Consider the following 20,618-nt stretch of genomic DNA (forward strand, 5'->3'; position numbering starts at 1 on the left):
ATATTTCAGTACTAAATGATAAAAAGAACCAATTGCTATACCGATGCTAACTGATTTGTTGTAAAATAAAAGATCACATCCTTTCAAAACAACACATCCTTTCTTTATTTCACAAAAGTAAGCTTCTAATGAAACATAAGAAATCAAAATAACACTTGGAATAAAACACTTAGCTAAATGGATAAAGAACGTTGAATTCTATAAGCTTTCAGAATAATCCTTCAGGTATAAGCCTTCAGGAACGTGGCGAGTTAGGCACGAGGTTGGCTAACGAGTACGTCCGATCTCTAGCGCGGTCCGATCAAGAAGCAACACCAGCGGCGGAGCCTCGCTGCTCCAGTGTTCCCGCCTCAACGTCAAGTTGGTCAACCTGCTTAACCAGTCTACCAACATAACGACAAAAATGCCAACTCGTGCCTACGTTCACCCAAGAGAAACCTCTTGACGTTCCAAAGCCTTCTACCTGTCATCTTAGTTCAACAACACGCCAATAGATGGCGTTACTCTCTACATTATGAATTTCGTTACAACTTCCAAACAGCAAACATTGCTAGTAGCCAAACATTGCTAATCAATTGTATACAGGCGTCTAAAACTATGAACTGTCACGCTGCAATATGTCCTTCTGGAGTCACGCCCCGACATATACATAAATTATTACTAAATTGTACATATGCACAAACTCATTGACACACTGATTACAGTAACTCGGTATAAGTACAGTATAAATTATGTTAAATGTTTTATTCACAGATCACTCAAACTCTTAACTGGTTGGTGAGGATGACATCTGAAGTGGAAACAAATATCGTCGCAGTGGAAAGAATAAAGGAATACGCTGAAACGCAGCAGGTTTGACTCTTTTTTGGCTCTTCATTCGAGACTGTTTAGTTTTGAACATTTAGGTAATAATTGATTTGCTAATTTAATTTTTAACAAGTGGAAACAATGCTACTCCATATAGAGGCCGTGAGTTCAAGTCTCACTCAAGGCAGTAAATTTTCCATTTCTAAATTTATTCTAAGCTTAATTGATTTGCTGTTTAAGAGTTCGCTATTATCGTTCATTCCTCAACAAGTGTTTTTTGCGAATCAAAGGGTTTACTACGAGATGAATTAGGAGATTTGGTGAACGAAAGACAAGACGCCTCTTTGTGAAAAGTTATCTTTTGACTAAGTTAGTAGCATGAAGTAACACGGAGTGCAGAGGGCTTGCGTTGCGCAAGACATCGTATGATCTGAGTGGCGAGATTGTAGCGGACCATCGGTCGAGCTTCTTGATTGATATATGTGGGTTGCGCTCAGGCCGCTCACATACGTTCGTATTTGCTTAATATATAGTGTGTAGCTTTCAAATAGAGCTCGACGGCTAATTCTATTGTCTATTGTTAAGTAAAACCGCACGTGCTACTTACCTACAAAAAAAGGTCTTAATTATTCTATTTGGCATCTGAGCGCGGGCTAGTCCAACGCTCAAAAAACCAGTGTAGGCGCGTTATTGGAGAGCGCACCTCCGATAACGCGCCTTTGTTACGCATCTCGATGACACATTTTAGACTGGTTCTGTAGCGTTCGACTCGCCGGCACTCAGTAACCGAAGTACGTATTTTTTATGCAGGTGGTTGTGGCACGTGGCACGAGCGGTTTTACTTAACAATAGACAATAGCATTAGCCGTCGAGCTCTATTTGAAAGTTACACACTATACACGCCATATACCCACCCTCCCCGTTGCACGCCTCGCTCAAATGTATAATCGCTTGATACAGTAATGATGTGTGTTGTAACAGGAAGCCGTGTGGACGGTAGAGAAGGGCCCGGGCGGGACGTGGCCGGAGACCGGGGCGCTGCAGCTGGAGGGGCTCACGCTCGGCTACCGCGCCGGCGAGCCCGCGCTGCGCGGCGTCACCTGCGCCGTCGCTCCGAGGGACAAGCTCGGCATCGTGGGCCGGACCGGCGCCGGCAAGTCCACGCTCACGCTGGGCCTGTTCAGGTACTTTGCCGGCTCATTTCAGGAAATACACCAGGAACATCGAGAGTCCCCCGCAAGAGAACAGAGATCGGATAGGGATCAAAGGTCAAAGTGTATTAAAAGCAAACCTCAGGACCGTAGGCCCGACGGTACAAACAACATCACTCTTAACTATCCATCCGTGGACCTTATTACAAAAGGCATAAAGTCCACAGATAGATAGTTAAGAGTGTGGACGATGGTACGCGTTAAGGTCTGTGAAGGGGATAGGCCGAGTTCCGCATAGGACCAAAAACGCGTCCCAGTAGAAGTGCTACCGCTGCACGAGAAGAGAGATCGAACACAACTGATCTTAATGGTGTCTTATCAATATATATATGTATGTATTTATGTATGTTAGTTTAAAAGAAAGGAAAACAGTGAACTTATAATTTGTAGCTATATAAAACACCATCCTGTACGTTAGAAACTTGCAACCATGTACCTAAATACAAAACACTTTTGAATTGACAGGAACTATGGTGGTGCCAGGTATAAAATTTCCAACTTATGTATATATTTTTTCTCAGAATGTAAACTTAAATTCTTGGTCGGTCCTTACAAATAAATAGTAGCTTAACTTCATACTCGAGTAAATCCATCTGTCAGATTATGCGATTTTGGTATCAAGAAAAGGTAATAGGGTAGATATTTGCTGAGAGGGTTAATGGATTTACCCGAGTTTTAAGTTAAGTGACACGATTAAAAGTGAATTTATTCCCTACAGAATCGTAGAAGCCATAAGTGGGCGCATCCTAATCGACGGCATCGACATCTCGACCATCGGGCTGCACCAGCTGCGGTCGCGCATCACCATCATCCCGCAGGACCCCGTGCTGTTCTCGGGCACGCTGCGCATGAACCTGGACCCCTTCGACGCCTACTCCGACGACGACATCTGGCGGTCGCTCGAGCACGCGCATCTCAAGAACTTCGTTCATGGTTTGTACTTGTACTTAAATACGACAATGGGCTAGAATACAGCAGTCCAGGGGCGTATTTACCCTAGGGCCACCCGGGCCATGGCCCGGGGCGCCAACCCCCGGGGGCGGCATATGCCGCCCCTGGCGGATTGCATTTTGTTTTTCTTCCTTGAGTTCTGGGGCGGCTAAACGTGCCAATGCCCGGGGCGCCAAATTACAAAATACGCCCCTGCAGCAGTCACAGTAATTCCACCTGCGGTAGTAGGTATTATACTAAAATACTAACATAAGACAGAATATCGTCTTCTAAGCATTACATGGCGACCCTGCCTGTACTAGACCAAAGAACGGTACTAACTAGAGTACGCGCGTCTCAAGAACTTCGTGCGAGGTAGTAGTAGTGAGTAGATTACTGTAACAGCATGTGATGATGATGATGTGAGTCGCAGCAACTTGACCGTATTTGGGACATAATACTTCCTTTTAGGCATCACTCGACCATGATTACACCTTCTTTTATCGAAATACTGCATTTCGCTTTCTTGTCATATATTATACTTAATACACAACTAAAGATTTCGCTTGTCTTGTTTGTGGAGCATAGGCCGAGAAAATTATACTGGGCGTACTTTTCCTTATCCTAGTATTATAACCCCAAAAAATGGGCATAGTATAGTTTTTTTAATTTATAAATTAGTTTGGCAGACTATAAATTACTGTTTTTCCCTCAGGTCTATCAGCAGGTCTGCGCCACGAGATATCCGAGGGCGGTGAGAACCTCTCCGTCGGCCAGCGGCAGCTCGTCTGCCTGGCGCGAGCCTTGCTACGTAAAACGCCGCTCCTGGTCCTGGACGAGGCCACCGCAGCCGTGGACCTTGAGACCGACGAGCTCATACAGGTGAGTTAGAGGTAGAGGTGGTATAGGTGAGGCACTCCCCGTGGGCCAGCGGCAGCTCGTCTGCCTGGCGCGAGCCTTGCTACGTAAAACGCCGCTCCTGGTCCTGGATGAGGCCACCGCGGCCGTGGACCTTGAGACCGACGAGCTCATACAGGTGAGTTAGAGGTAGAGGTGGTATAGGTGATGCACTCCCCGTGGGCCAGCGGCAGCTCGTCTGCCTGGCGCGAGCCTTGCTACGTAAAACGCCGCTCCTGGTCCTGGACGAGGCCACCGCGGCCGTGGACCTTGAGACCGACGAGCTTATACAGGTGAGGCACTCTCTGAGGATTGCGTGTGTGTCCGAGGATAGCTCATAGTCTCTACACCTGAGCTTGCTGACTAAACTGCCACTGCTGCACCTGGCGGCCGCCCCCACCGGCCCGAGTACGATTTTCTTAAGTCTTGAATAGATACGGTAAAATAACCTTAACCGTTGTAAGTAATTTGTTTTGTTGTTTTTAAACTGACTATAACTTTCTTGTAAAATGAGCGATTATGATATTTCGGAGACGCCACGTCATATCCGCGAGTGCCACCAGAGAGCAACGATGCCCTAATGCCGGCTGTAACACGTGGAGTTAGTAAATACATCATAGAGAGTTTATGTGTGTATATAAAATAGTGTAATATGTAACTGTACACAATTAGGCATTAAAACATTCGTGGTGTCCTATTAAGAAACTCATTACGTTCGTTTCTTAAACTCACACTCGTATTTTAATGCCTTTCATTATGTAGCAATCACATAAACTATTATATAAGTTACATTTTTGGCGGGAACTTATTACTGTAATGAATATTTCTCTAATGTTTATTCAGAAAACGATCCGGTCCGAGTTCGCGTCGTGCACGGTGCTGACGATCGCGCACCGCCTCAACACGATCATGGACTCGACGCGCGTGATGGTGCTGGACAAGGGCCAGCTGGTGGAGTACGCGCCGCCCGACCAGCTGCTGCAGGACAAGAACTCCATCTTCTACGGCATGGCCAAGGACGCCGGCCTCGTCAGTTAGGCCACAACACTGTTTTACTAATAACACAAACTAGATCAAATATCGGTCATTTTACGGTCTTTCTACAGTTATTATTCACAACGACGGGTGCCAGTCGTCTCCGAGACCACGGGGACAATGCCGTCCTCGCACATCGCAGGTTAATTTAAAAATTAAAACTAAATTTTACGCAGTTAAGTCCCATCGTTGTGCATAATAATGAATAAAAATCGGGAAAGATAAATCAGTGTCTTTCTACAGTTTTACTTCACCAGAAGTCGCTTGCTGAGATATATGTTGAAGGTATATTCAAAAATAGACTGTTACGCAGTACACTTCAACATATAGCAACACCATAGATAGGAAAGATATGTTGAAAAATGCAGCTAATGATGACTAAAAATTCGGTCATAATCTTTATACACAGGCAAGAGGTTATGGGTTTCGTCACGGTAAAGATCCAGTGAACAATACATAGTTTGAAAATCAATGTTTACATTTTTTCCAGTGATATTAATAACTTTGGATAACACCAACGTAAACGCACGTACGAAAATCTGTGGTTACAATTCGAACGTCGTAGCCATTTATTTATTTATTTATTATTATTAATACCACAAACACATAACGATAAACTTCGATATGATAACAGTAGAAATAAAATAGTATACAGTTCCCTCCAACGATACTAAATTGCACGACGATTTGGTGTTAAAATGTGACGTTCCACGCATAAACGTGCCTTATGGCGGTCAGCGCATTATTATTGGAGCGTCGTTAATAACGGTGTAAGGTACCTTTACCCGTGGAACGTCACACATTATTAAAATAGTATAATTAAATTATAATAATAAATGACTCTGGTGCAAAGGGTTACTAAACAAATCTATAACTGCGATATACTTTTACGTGACCCTTTTCGCCAGGGAAGGGCAATTTCGGTTCGTTTATGAATTTTATTATAAGTACATAAGAAGCCTTAAACTGAAATTGTAAATATGTATAATAAGTACTTAACACTTAATTTCATTTTTATTTGTGACATCTTAAAACATATAGGTTTTACAGTAATTTTATATTAAATTTTATGAATATGAGGTTTTATTAAGTATCTGTGTTGCTATACATATTTTCCTCCCACACTGCCTTCTAAATTGACAATGTTAGGATTTTTATGAAAGTGTCTCGAATTTATTATTTCCTAGTTAATATTTAAATAAAACAAAAAAAGATCTATTAAAATAATTTTCATTGTTGTATGGTAGCTATATTATTTCTTATATTCTTAATACTTGATTATCTGAAAGACATTTAAGTTTTAATATTTTTAATATTGCAATAATTATTGAGGCAATATTACAAATTGTGATTTTGGATACTTAATATAAATATTCTTAATTTTATACCGTCACAATATATGTGTTAAAATGTACTTACATTGTTTTAAAAGCACAGTGCTTTGAACAAATTATTATTAGTTATATGTAACAATATAAATACAGAGACACTGTACAATTAGGCATTTATTATGTACCCAATTTCATTTTTTTTAACTTTATATTGAAACTTGTGTTATACATATTGTAAAATTTGTATAAAAATGTAGTGAATAACTTGTTATATGTTAACGGTCCATGTATGGACTCCATTGTAATATGCAGAAGGTTCAAAATGATATAGGCCATGGTAAGCGATACCTCAGAGAGAATACATGCATTTATGTATAATAGTGCTAAGCAGAGATTTGCAACCAGTGAATGAATATTTTATATATCTAGTAGAGCCTCCAGGTGTATATATGTAATATTCTGAGTGTACGGCCAAGGAATTTAATTTAAGTACCATTTCGTACCTTGTCACAGTCATAATAGTGTGAGGTCGCTAGCGACTTACATATTGATTGTCAATGTGACAAGGTACGAAATGGTATTAAAATTAAATTCCTTGACTGTACTTACAGTCGGAAACTTAGTTATACCACAGACAACTAGACTAGACAAGTGAGAATTAGTGGCGATGTATGAGAATTGTTACTCGACGAGTAAAAATATAGGCCATCACAGCAAATAGGAAAACTAGATAACCGGTATTATGGAGTGGCGGACGTTAAGACAAGACAGTAGAATTTGCTATGACAGTGTGTGCTCCCACACTGCTGTTTATAATGACACCCCCTTACTTTGTTCTGTCCATGTCGGTGCATGTCGGTGTCGGTTTAGACGAACTCTAGAGCCGCGATTCGATACCTTATACCTATGGATTATGCAGTCATTTCATTGTTATTCCTTCTAAATGTAAGTACAGTTACATGTAGTACTTAGAAGTAGCAAATATGTACAATCGCCTGCGTTCGCGGTGTTGGTGTTGTTAAAAAATATCGCCTTAATCCTTGCAACCGAGCGGCTACCTGGCTACCTGGCTACCTGCAAGGCGTTCAAAACTGTTCAAACGAGTATCGCCCTAAGGGTGGAACACGGCGAGCGCAGGCGATTGTACTTTGACGTATTGAATTCTCGTCTCGGTCTAGTTGTCTGTGGTTAAGGCCAGAGTACACCGGCTGCCTGTGCGTAGATGTTTGAGCCGCGCACGCACACGTCACGCAAGCGGTGTGTCGTCTCTCATAAGAATCTGTTTATTACAACGCGCACGTGCACGCACACGCAGCCGGTCTGCACAGGTCTTTACCCTCGACCATCATAGTTCCGCGTGCGTCGAACAGAAATACAACAGTATTGTATAGGATAGTTTGTAAGGAGATGTATGTTGCACGGCATTTTAATAAATCGGAATACAGTGATTTCATTATTAGTGGTATACCTATGTGTACTTGGCCTTTGTAATTCATAAGTAGGTACTTAAATTGCATTCGAGAAAGATATTTTTATAAAATAACTAGATATCTTCTTGCTACTTAAATAATATTAAGTTGCCACTTTTATATAAGTACTTACCTATTTGTAATGTCTTTTGTTTGAAGGCATTTTATAAACTATTGCTAAACTGCCAAGTTTTAGGTCATGGTATATCAGGGGTTCCCAAACTGCGCCGCGGCGCCCTGGTGCGTCGTAGACGGGAAAGGGGCGCCGAGAGGCAATCCTCCTCACCATACTCCAAAGGGTGGAATAACCTAGCCTAGCTTAGGCGCCGAGATAAAATTAAAACTTGCAAGTACGCCGCGGTCCCAAAGAGATTGGGAACCCCTGGTATATAATATAATGCCTTGTATTATTGCAAAAGAAACTACCTTTAAATTATAGTTTAAAAAATATTATAATCAGATCCAAAACAGCTTAAGACGCAACCTAAAATGATACAGGTGCATAGATTTACTCAATCAACTTGCCTTCTTAATTTTAAGTGTGTTTTCATGTTTCAAATTGAAGTATTTTGCGTCAGTTTGGCGCCAGAGTACTCCTTTCTTGAACGTTTTATAGATTTAGTTCCTTAATTATTGTAAGTTTGGTTTTTAATGTTGAATGCACAGAAAAGTAGGTACACAAATATAAAAATGTTTTTATTAAGTGACGTGGCATTTTTATAAAACTGAGTTTATAATTATTGTTGTAATTATTAATTTCTGAATTACAATGGTTCCCTTTATAATAAAATTATTTGTAATAAATTCTGTGTTTTGTTTAAGTAGGTACTTTACTAACTACCTACAGTTATGGTCCAATACCAATTACCAATATAAACCCTCAATTTAAGATTATGCGCAGTTACCCCATAAACAGGGGCGTATTTTGAAATTTGGCGCCCCGGGCATTGACACGTTTCGCCGCCCCAGAACTCAAGGAAGAAAAACAAAATGCAATCCGCCAGGGGCGGCATATGCCGCCCCCGGGGGTTGGCGCCCCGGGCCAGGGGCGTATTTACCATAGGGCCAAGGGGGCCATGGCCCGGGGCGGCAGGCCGCAGGGGGCGGCGAAGCCGCCCCCTTGCGGCTTTTTCTGGGCGCCTTTTATAATCAAACTTAGCTATTTTTTTATTATATTTTAATTGACATTTAAATTAATAAACAAATGAACGCTTCAAACCCCACCAATTGCTAAAAATATGTAGATGATGATGTAGATGAATACCAACATGAAGTACCTAAATTAGGCAACATTTTCGTTCAAGAAGTATTAGTACGGCGCAGTGCCGGATTTACCACTAGGCTGAGTAGGCTGAAGCCTATGGCGGTAGATTTTAGGGGGCGGCAAATTTGGGTCAAAAAAATATTTTATTAGCTGTTCAGATAGGGTCGACCAGAATTTTGTCGCTCCCCTATTTATTTGTAAATTTTAAATAACAAGCCTTGTCGATTTTGCCGCCCTCTGTCATGTCAAGACCCTTTATATTGAGACAGACAGACGGCCGGACGGACAACAAAGTGATCTTATATGGGTTCCGTTTTTTTCCTTTTGAAGTATGGAACCCTAAAAATTTACCTACTATTTTCTCAAAAAAATTTCGCGCTCGCTACGCTCGCGTTTTCACTTACGTACCTAACATTATTTGTGACCCATCTGACTATATACATACGGGCGGTTCTTGTGTCTTCGTGGTATTGAATCTCACTAAATTGTTCCGATCCCATGCCGAAACTCAGTACAGATAGAGTGCTCTCGATATCAGATACAAATACAATACTTTTCATGACTTTCCAGCACCACATAATGAGGGATAATGGTACGGCCTGTGTAATACGCATCCCTACTACTGTCGTCTGCATAGCAATGATTATCATTGATATGCAGCAATGACAGCACAGAACCTAGTGCAACGCCAGCGGTAATGTCCACACTATCGGAGCAGCTTCCGTCTACTATACGGCTCATGTGCGTCTACCGGAAAAAAAGCTAGCGATCCATTTGTATAACATAGTCCCTCGAGCAGACTCGATGCCAGACCCGACCGAACTCCTTAGCTATATCCAGCCTGACTGCCATGTCTCACCTTGATTCTCAATGGCCAAAACCCAGCAGTACCCACCGGTCACCGATCAGATCAGGCAAATATAACGAGGTCGCATCGTCATTGAGTGACAAAAACGGCCCATATAAATCTGTATCTAGAATAGTGACATTAGTGACGTCACCTTTCTGCACTCAAAAGAATAAAAAATTATCTACGTTCCACTATCAGCGAAGAGCGCTTGAATAGCTTAGCTCTTCTTAACCCATTCATGGCCACGAACCGCCGAGCGTACACAATACGCCAGGCCACCATACAAACCGTTTTTAGCTAAAACGTATGACTCAGCTTATGGGTCTCGAGCCTGGCGCGAACGGTAAATAAATCGCCGTTTATGAAGCCGGCCAGTTGGACAGCATTGTGCAACATTTTTACTAACCACCGATTTTCTGTGCCTATCAAAAAAGAAACTAATTATTGCAGTTTGTAGGAGTGAATATTTTTACTTTCTACAAGCTTTTAATGTCTGACCAAGCTAAGTTGGCAGCAATTTTTATAGCTCAGCCTGTGCAAGTGTTAAGTTAAACGTCATAATTTCATATAAGTTTGACATTTAAATTACACTTAGGTACTCAGCCTGTGCTATCAAAATCGCTGCCAACTTAGCTTGGTCTGATTCTATTTAACTTGCCGTGTTTTTTGTTGTTGTTTTTTGGGGCAAATCTTGGAAGTTAAATTAGACCCGTTTCCCGATATCCCGATCCAGTTCATAGCACAGTCGGTCAGGTTAGGCGGGTTCAAATTCCGGTAATCCATAGCCATGGTCACAAAATACGAAATCACTAAACAGCACAGGAGGAGTATAAAGTCGCCAACGAATAAATCGTGACTAAATAATATTTTCCATGTTACTCCAAAATACATCTCTAATGGGGGATGGGATGAATCACATCTTGAACTCTTGTGACAAATACCACATGAAAGATAATACCGCCGCCGCCGCTCGGATGCATTCCTTGTTTATTGTCCAAGTGTGTCCGATAAGCTTACACCTGGTCGGTCATGTATCTTTGTTTTGGTAAACGCCATTATATTAGTAACAATAGACAACTTAAAATGTATTATAGTACTTACTTTCTAATCTGCCGTAGAAACCACGATGTTTGAAAAAACTTGTAAATATTTGTCACAAACTATTTGTAATACAATACATATTAGTTAGTGGTGACTGTTTCAACCGCCTTGTTCTATATTGAAACGAAAAAAAATTAACCTTAACATCATTGTTAGTAGGTAATTGCCTAAGATACAATACAACGATCACCAAATATTATGACATAAAAGTACAGTCGGAGAAAATCCTCGTTGCCTTACCCCTCATACAAAACAAAATATTATTATACTACGGCTTGGTTCCTACAAATTGTTGCTTACCATCATCCAAACAGTAATCAGTTGTAAAATGGTACAATATCAAACAGCTTCAACATGAAATAAGAAAGAAATAAAACCAGCCAATAAAGTTTATTTTAGCCTGCTACGGAAACATTAGTAGTTTTTACAAGTAGCGCCAGGCCACGGTGACCCATACCTTGAGCCATGTCAATAACTTCTGAAATATATATATTTTTTGTATTTTTTAAATATAGATCTTTCTGTTTTCTTGCATCGCATTATGTATCTAGAATTTCAGTATATTTACTATATTGCACTGATAGTAAATCAAACCTGAATATTCGAAACCCTGTTTTCATTAAAAAAAACGTGTTTATAATTTTTTATCCTAATATGCCTTATAGAAATAGTTGTTAGCTTATATGATACTTACGTTATTACATCAAATTACGTTTCGGTTAAGTTTAAATCAGAATTTATTCAGGACTCACATGTGAGTCACTGGCCCTGCGGAACTGTTTGAGCATGACCCATACGCTGAGTCGCTGGCCCTGAATGGGTTAATATAGAAGCTGAGCTGACAAACGTTTTAAATTACGACAGCGTTATTGATGATTTTGTCAACCAATTTGTACATAGGAAAACAATGTAAATGCCTATGTGAGTAAATGGTAAATGTTTTAGTTTTTTTTTATTTCTCACCCCAAAGGTACTTGTTGCAGGTTTTTTTTTTCTTTAATAAAATACTTTATCGTCACTGATGAAGGGGGGCGGCAAATCAAAATGGCCCGGGGCGCCAACTTTGTAAATACGCCTCTGCCCCGGGCCATGGCCCGGATGGCCCTAGGGTAAATACGCCCCTGCCCCATAAATGCACTTGCTGTGTCTGGTCTGGTTGCTGCTGTTAGATCGTCGCTTTGGGTGTCGGTTTATGTACGTGTGTTCTGTCCGTGTATAGTTTGTCAAAGGACTATCTCATTTCAATCATAGACAGAGAGAATCATACTATCTTTGTCTTACACTATTACTAATGAGTATAGTTTTCCTAGTTCTTACTGACTGACAAATTGGTTTGACCAACTATAAATGAATTTATAGACGGTCAAGCAAATCTTGTCAGTAGAAAAAGGCGCGAAATTCAAATTTTCTATGAGATGATATCCCTTCGCGCCTACATTTTTCTACTGACAATATCTGCTTGACCAAATAAATATGTTTTTTGTAGGGATGTACCGACTAGTCGGGAAAGCCGACTATCCGGCCACATTTGTAGTCGGCGATTAGTCGGCAAAAATGGCCGATTAGTCGGCACTTTATCAGTGAAAGAAAAACAAAAAAAAGAAATCAACAGTCAATATTTACCATATGTTTTATGTTTATTTTACTAAAATACCTATTCAGGGTGCATACGAAAACTTTTGTTCATATAATTGACCGTTTGATCGTTATCATATGTTGGTGGGCTGGTGTTTTCCTCTACAGGTCGAACTCAACTGATTCTCGTGTAAATTCATGTGCAAGTTCTATAGTATTTTTTATTATTATTAGACAGTTTTGTTTTTTTTTAATGGTGGAGCCATGAGGAACTATTAAGGATGACTCACGTTAGACCGGGCCGTGCCCGGATCGGAGCTTCCGGAGCTTAATTTTCTATGACATGACAGGCGATCAAGAGCATCACGTGATCGCCACCACATCGTTCCGTGACCACAGAAAACGATGCGCCGGAAGCTCCGGGCCGGACACGGCTCGGCCTAACGTGAGTCATCCTTTAATGTTATTGCAAAATTTAGAGACTTAGTCAGGGCACTTTGCTCGTAAAGACGCTGACCACAGGGGATAGGTTCTTAACATGCGACTACTACGGGAAATACAGCCTTGGAAATATCTCCTACAAGCTGTACTGACGGTCTGCTCAGGATCGCAAAATAAAAGAACTAAAGACAGAAATTGAACGAGGATTCTTGTGATAGGTCTTTGAACCTGTAGAGAACACGTTTTAGCCAAGCTAAGTTATGATGAATAGCGCAACCAAAGGAGCAAACTATTCTTTTCACCTGAACTTATACGAAACTGATGATCAGGCCGACTAATCGGCCATTCGATCGCCGATTAGTCGGCTAGTCGGCCAAATCAATAGTCGGTACATCACTAGTTTTTTGTGCTAATAAGTTTTTTTTAGTAGGTACACAGATTGGTCGACATAGTGACCAACGACTGCTTTTTTTGTGAGAGGATTGGTGTCGTGGCCGAAAGGGCCACGTCACCACCAAACCTATGTTTTTTTTTTAATTTATTTATCAAAGGCACATATACATTAATCAATTTTAAAGTTACTCGCCAAACTACTTAGAATGCAGTTTGTGGGCGAGACAGCGCTCTTTTTATACAATTTTATGCACCTACTTAAGTTGCTATCATTCTAAAGCTTACCCTAAATATGTTAATGTGTATGTGCTGCGTGCAATAAAGTCAGATGAAGCCCAACCAACCAACATTCAAATTTCAAATCATACTCCTATTGAGGGGGGTGAAAATGGGGTTGGCAACTGTCAAAGGTTTGCCTAGATGGCGCCATCATAGCTTGCCCCTTTTTCTATGAGATTTGGTTTAAAGAGCTGGCATCCAGGGTATTAAAAAAACAAAAATTTGACACAATTCTAGGGATTGACGGGGCAAGCTATGATGGCGCCATCTGCTAAAAACTTCCACCGGCCAACCCCATTGTACATTATAAAATTTGATGCGCTTTTAAAACGCTCTCAAATAACATTATTTGTAGGAAACACAAACAGTTGGCTTTATTTCAGTTCTGTCAAAGTTGTCATTGTTTGTTTTTTTTAGGTTATTATGTTACATTTTTGTAATTCTATTATACTTACTATCTTACCTATCAGTCCAGTATTCATTTAACATTATTATTTAAATTTAAAGCAATTCATCAGAGTAAAACTATGGAATCCTTTTTTGCTACAGAGCCTTTGGATGACTTTAAATCGGTACGTATTCACCAATGACCTTTTATTTATGGTATTCACAGATTACTTCAGAGGCGAAATGTTTTTGTTTACAAGTAATTTAATATTCCTACGACATTTTTCATTTCATTCAGGTGTCGCAAGAAATGTTCAATCATTTATGTGGGAATAACGAAAACTTAACAACTATCAACAATACCATTACAGCAGCTACACAAGAATTAAAACAATTCATAATTGAATGTAATTTTGACCTGGACGAAGTTGCAGCTGTGATTAAAACTAAATCGTGGGACCAAGATAAAATCGAACATTTCTTAACCGTGTTACAAGGAAGAAGAATAGATTTGTTGTATGCATTACTCACACACAATAACAGCCGTCATGGAGAATCTTTAACAAACTTCAACTGGGTTTTGAAGTTAGTGCTCGGCAGCAGTGAACTAAAGTCAATGAAGTATCCACTTGTCCAGTTGATGCTACACACAGAAACTCCTCAAGGCAACAAGGGGCAGAGAATGTATGAGTTAAATAAAGAAACACTGTCTAAGTTTATCAATGTTTTAGAGAATGTGGAATAAAATTAATAAGTATAATTTCATGTGTTGCTTGATTACCTTGCTCACTGTGCAGCACGCTGCAAAATTGCAAAGACACATTATGATTAATTGACTCATAAAGTGGTCATGTACTTTTGTAGCTGGGTGTACAAAAGGGTTCCCATGCTAGTCCTATGCATACTGGGAAGTGGGAACTTTACACAAACCTTTGTATTCAGGTTTCCTCACAATGTTTTCGGTTGCCTAAAACAAATGGTATCTACTGCGAACCAAAACTCATTAGTAGACAAACCATTCTTTGAGGTGTGTTCCCATTTGTCCCACCACTTGACCGCCACCATACATGAGATGGGGACCGGGGACAATATTTTTTTTTCCTCAACTTAAATCTACAATGGCTGTTCTAGCCATAATCAGATGGTTAATTTTTTTTGTCACTATTCAGGGTGGTGTTCCACTGAGCACCACCACCAGTTTACATGGGGCCTTATTGTCTCTGGTCTAGCCCTAGAATGTGCCACCTTTTTGCCTCGGTATGTAGTCTTGTAGGCAGAGACAATTGGGAATGATTTATTATTCTTCTTCAGTAGGTACCTCAATACTGAGGATTGTGACATCATGTCCTTCTATTGAAGACCAGGTTCCTCCCTAGGGTTCTGTTCCTCGCCTGATGAGTCACCACCAAAGTGAGTTGGTGGTAACTAGTGGGAATACCCTAAAAACCTGTGCCAAATTGCCAAAACTCGCCCATTCCTTGAGCAATTGCACTCCAATGCTTCAGAGCTTGTAGCACCATACTGTGATGGATGTATTTACTTTGCTGATTTAAATGTTAGGTCATGAAATGAAAGAAGTATGGATAGTATTAGCTATTAGTCTATTTTAAGTTAGTAACTTAGTAAATTTTGAATTGATGTAATGATCTGGTTTCTGACTGTGCTTTAATAGTATATAATTCAATAAATATGTATTTATTTCAAATGCTTTGTCTGACAAAATATGAACACTGTATCTTACAGTAAATGGGCGGACAATTTTTTTTCTAGCCATACTTGTCTCTTATAGGTCACTATAGTTCGTTTTTTTTAGCATTAGATAGAACTTGAAAGAAGGTAAGCGATCTTGACATGTCTTTAATCGAAAAACGCTTTTTAAAAATCAGTAACTATTACTTATGGAAGCAGAAGAATATAAATGATCGTATTAGATTCATAATTGTTACACATTTGCCATGAATTATTTTTAAAATGTGTTTTTCAATTAAAGGTCGCATCAAGATTGTTACCTTATTTCTAATGCTAAAAAAAACGAACTATAGTTTTAAGTATATGAACAAAAGAAGAAGGAAATATCGTGACTACTTTGAAAAAAACTCTTATCTTGTTCTATCAATCAAAACAAAAATGTGCTATGTATGGTATGCATGCAGAGTTACTGCGTTATAACTTTGAATAGCAGTGCGAGATACGAGATTTTTTCAAAGTAGTGACGATATGCAACAGGATTATAAGTAAATAGGGTACAAAGAAAAAAAAAATTCTGGTTTTATTATTTATTGATTAGAGACATTCACACATCAACATTTAAGTTTAATAAAAATTGGAATATCATAATTATCATACAAGTCGCACATTGCCATTATGAGCAAACAATATTTGAGTTTATAATGATATATTATTAAAATGTAAATATTTCAATAGCTGACACAATTTGACTTGCAATATCAATTCATTAGCATATAAGGTGAAGGAACAAGTTGTTACAGCTCCAAACTAGCGATCGTCTTGCACGTTCCTATAATAACATTATACAAGCATCAATATAAATTATAAAGAAAAAATATATTATGAATGTATAATATATAAACAATTCCATTAGAGTTCATTAGAGTAAACGCCACGAAGGATGAGGGACGGACGCCGCAAGCTGCTAGTAACTACATAGTACGGTACGGGGAGGCCGCAGCGGGCAGCGGTTGGATATGGAATGTCTCACACATTTACTGCTAATATCCAGAGTCTCCTCATCGTGCAATCGTCACTTTCAATTTCGTAAAAAATGTACAAAATTACAAAAATGATTATGAAACCATATGACAAATGGACGCCGTTGCTATTGATAAATCCAATAGTATATTAATTCTATATAGGTATGAGGTGGAAACCGATACACTAGAAGCAGCACTAAGTATTGCACTGCTTTCACTAACTTACATTAATCGACTTCTATTACACGTACTAATCTAAATATTACAGTAATATAATTGTGTATGTCTGTATATGCATAAAAAATGTATAGTTTAATCAAAACTTTGGCCACTGAATATCAAGATTAAAATTTTCAAAAATTTGGCAGCCAATAGGCCGTTTGTGTTTGAGTCTGGGTGACCGTTAATTTAGCTTCAGTTAGTCGACTACTGATAACGACGCGCCTCACTCCTCACTAACCTATCTTATCCTTCCCCAATTCATTACAGAGAGCTCACCATCAAACTAAATTTATACACGAGTTTACTAGTTACCAAAATTACCACACTAATGATATAATAAATCAAATTAATTTCGACTTCATTATTTAACAATGTACACTGAATTTATACTCTCGACACGCAATTAACAGTTTTAAAAATAAGTTTAATGAAAAATCATTTATTCGTATATACATAATAGTAAACCTTTCGAGCTTGCGTAAAATTATAGATGATACTTGTATCATTTTATAGGTATAAAATGTTAAGTGATTCGTTAGAGGAACACCCTTGTTAAACTCGGATGAGTGTTAAGTTTTCGAACTAAATAGCCACAATAGCTGAGATCCGACATCACGCGCTCGCGAGACGTCACCTGCGTGCTGTTGCCGTGTCTGCGCTGGCTGCGGTACGAGCATGTCTCTGATATGCCAGTTCAGAGCATGGTCGCGTTTTTATCGCCTGTCACGTTCTATCAAGTATGTAAGTGCGAAAGTGATACATGACACTACAGGCGATAAAAACGCGACCATGGTACCGACGCTGGGGTCGACAAACTTAAGAGATAACCGTAGCAGTGTCAGTTTCTTAAATAGTCACAAATGTAGTAGATTAGGTAGGTTATTACAACTTTTTGGGTTACCCAAAGAGCCGCCGTTCGCCGACCCCTGCTAATTCGCTAGTAGCTGCTACACCATTCCACGATTGTATGTTAATTTCGATGTTAAAGCTTGACGAGACATTCGTAGTTTTAGTTCACCCGGTTAGTGAAATTGAGCAATTGGAATGTAGCAATAGTGCAGCACGTTAGTCCGTGTGGCACGTTAACTACTGTACTTTAATTTACCGCCATTATTTTTGCTTTAAATTAGACTACAATATAAGTAAACCGCAGATCGGAAAAGTACAAATTACTAGTATTCGTTAAAAGGTGGTACATATTAGCTTAACGGCTTTTAGTTATCAACGATCTAACAAGTTTCAGATCCAATTTTAAACTAAATTAAAGTACCTATAGAAGGTCGGTTACACGTTTCGCCTCGTCCACCTTCAGAGGTGGGACTGGCGGTAGGTACTCGTACCTTCAACACGGAGCAACAACTCTAAGACAACACCGACTCTATTCCGCACCGGCCGTGGCCGTCGCTGCCACGTGAGTACGCCGCGAAAGCCGCGACACATAACTTATACCCCTGTAATAATGGCACCAACTTATCGCACCGTATACTGCCTACATAACTTTGTTACCGTATATAATTATAAAACTCGATCCTAGCGAATAAAATGTATATTTTTTTAATTCAGAAGCAAAGCACGCTAAACTTATACTATAATATTCTATATGAAAGGTCACATTTAAAACCGAACGTGAAACGAGCGAACTTAGTTCGACACTCTTTACCACGAAATGGGAATAAATTAAAGGCTTGTTTCTGGGCACGTCCCGCTCGCCGCTGCACTCTAGTCCGCCACCGCCACCGCGCTCTCCTGCAACAACACCACAGCCTTATATAGTGACGCCAACACACAACCACAACACGAGGGAGTTCAACCATGAGGCCTCGAATCCGCGATCGAGGCTCAACTCGCGACACAAGCATTACAAATATCAAACATGTAGGTATTAATCACCGACTAGACTCTTCATTGCAATTATTAGCTGACTCTCGTACGTCAACATTCATTAGAGCTGGCCTTGGTATGTTCCCAATTTCCCACTTTGTCCCCGCCCCTTAAGCTCGAGGCCCAGGTAAAATTAAGAAAAACAATCCCATTTATCTCTGGTGAGAACAAAATGGAATAATTTCATCCTATATACTCGTAACACTTTAAACTCTCGCGTTTTGTACGCATATTTAGTGATTTGAACGGTTCTAATGCGATACAATTCCATTTTTTTTACTTTGTCGACATTTCAGCTGGGTTGCTGGTGCCTCTCACGCACCCTCTACCACGAAAGACGAAAATAGACATTTCAATATTTGCCTCTCTATCGCTCGAATAAGCAAGAGCTATAGAGGGGCAGATAGCGAAATTTCGATTTTAATCTTTCGTGGTAGGCCCTTTGAAACGTCGCGTCTGATAAGTTAGAAAATGGAATGATATCGCGCCAGACCCGTTCTAATCACTAAATAAATAGTTTCATCCTCACCTTATTCCCGTCTCGAGCGAACGAACACTACCATTGCAATGAGAATTCACCAAATTATATCAATTTGAGAATATTTACCGTTTCGGTCTTCAGTTCTGGGATGGTCGGGATCTCTGGTATCAAGTCTGCGATCTTGTCCGCGATGGGCAGGGGCTCCTACAATCACACCGATACTATTCATTATCATTGTTGGGATTTTAATTAACCACTAGCTGTTTTAGTTACCAGTGCCGCTGAAAAACCTTAAAAAATACTACTTCAAATATAATTATGTATTTAGTGGAGAGCTGCTAGAGATGGGTTATTCCCACTAGTTACCACCAAGTTCTTACCAGTGGTAACTACTGGGAATTTTTTTCCCACCTTGTACCACTGGTAACTACTTTTATCCCCAGTAGTTACCACCAAAATATTGTTACAGTTCAATACTAATAAAGACAGTTTAAATATAGAGTGCTTTAATAAATAATTATAAGTTATGTGTTTCAGGAAACTGCCTTAAGAGTGATCAAACATATTAAAACAGTTTAGGATAAAGTTAATCGTCCATTTAGAATTAGATTATTTTTCAAGTAATTTTATTAATTAAAAAGTTTATGTTTAAAGTAGTTTTGATCATTTACAAGACACTTAACTGAAATGAAACACATATCAATTTATAATAATTTATTAATGCAAAATGTATTTAAAAAAAATTGGCTGTGTCACACAATTTGACTGGTCTGCGGGCTCAGCACGGTTCCATTTTTATCGACTATCACTATGCGCGTCCCTTTCGCACTTACATACTTGTTAGAACGTGACAGGCATGGTGACAAGGGATAAAAACGCGACCGTGCTAAGCCGCCTGATGTTAATATTTGTATGGGTGAGTCAATTTTTTCCGCGATTTCGGTATTGGTTCCACAGTAAAACTTGTTTAGTATGACCTACATATTCACCTCGTAAATTATTCGAGGTATGTCAGGATCGTAGCAAGTGGAAATCTGTGGTCTCTGCCTACCCCTCCGGGAAATAGCCGTGATTATATGTATGTATGTACTATAAAAAAACACCCTGTACTTATTTATACTGTTTTATTAGTATTGAACTGTAACAATATTTTGGTGGTAACTACTGGGAAAAAAATCGCACCTTTTACCAGTAGTTACCACCAACTCGGTTTACACCAATTTTTTTTCCCAGTAGTTACCAGTGGTAAAAGGTGGGAAAAAAATTCCCAGTAGTTACCACTGGTAAGAACTTGGTGGTAACTAGTGGGAATAATCCCTAGAGATATACGGTATCGTCTTGGGTCCTCCTATT

The 20,618-nt window shown here is 39.6% G+C and overlaps 2 protein-coding genes across 6 annotated transcripts in view; one reads left to right on the plus strand and one right to left on the minus strand.

Annotated features, from left to right (window-relative positions):
* The window catches only part of LOC134793922 (multidrug resistance-associated protein 1), a 67,639-nt gene extending 62,433 nt beyond the window's left edge, over positions 1–5,206 (plus strand). The window contains exons 22-26 of one of the 3 annotated variants that reach the window (XM_063765644.1): positions 754–852; positions 1,789–1,991; positions 2,737–2,951; positions 3,664–3,830; positions 4,689–5,206. In XM_063765644.1, coding sequence (XP_063621714.1) covers positions 754–852; positions 1,789–1,991; positions 2,737–2,951; positions 3,664–3,830; positions 4,689–4,883 — 879 coding nt within the window. In that variant the 3' untranslated portion in view covers positions 4,884–5,206. The remainder of the gene's footprint in view (positions 1–753; positions 853–1,788; positions 1,992–2,736; positions 2,952–3,663; positions 3,831–4,688) is intronic. The other 2 variants (XM_063765648.1, XM_063765639.1) reach the window with 2 other exon arrangements.
* An 11,025-nt stretch (positions 5,207–16,231) lies between these two features.
* LOC134793741 (cell surface glycoprotein 1-like) overlaps positions 16,232–20,618 on the minus strand; it is a 44,004-nt gene continuing 39,617 nt past the window's right edge. For all 3 annotated transcript variants that reach the window (XM_063765413.1, XM_063765429.1, XM_063765421.1), the window contains exons 7-8: positions 19,392–19,469; positions 16,232–18,649 (exon numbers count right to left, since the gene is read on the minus strand). In XM_063765413.1, the coding sequence (XP_063621483.1) occupies positions 18,623–18,649; positions 19,392–19,469 (105 nt within the window). In that variant the 3' untranslated portion in view covers positions 16,232–18,622. The remainder of the gene's footprint in view (positions 18,650–19,391; positions 19,470–20,618) is intronic.

The sequence above is a fragment of the Cydia splendana genome, chromosome 1 (assembly GCF_910591565.1).
Source record: "Cydia splendana chromosome 1, ilCydSple1.2, whole genome shotgun sequence".
Taxonomy (NCBI): domain Eukaryota; kingdom Metazoa; phylum Arthropoda; class Insecta; order Lepidoptera; family Tortricidae; genus Cydia; species Cydia splendana.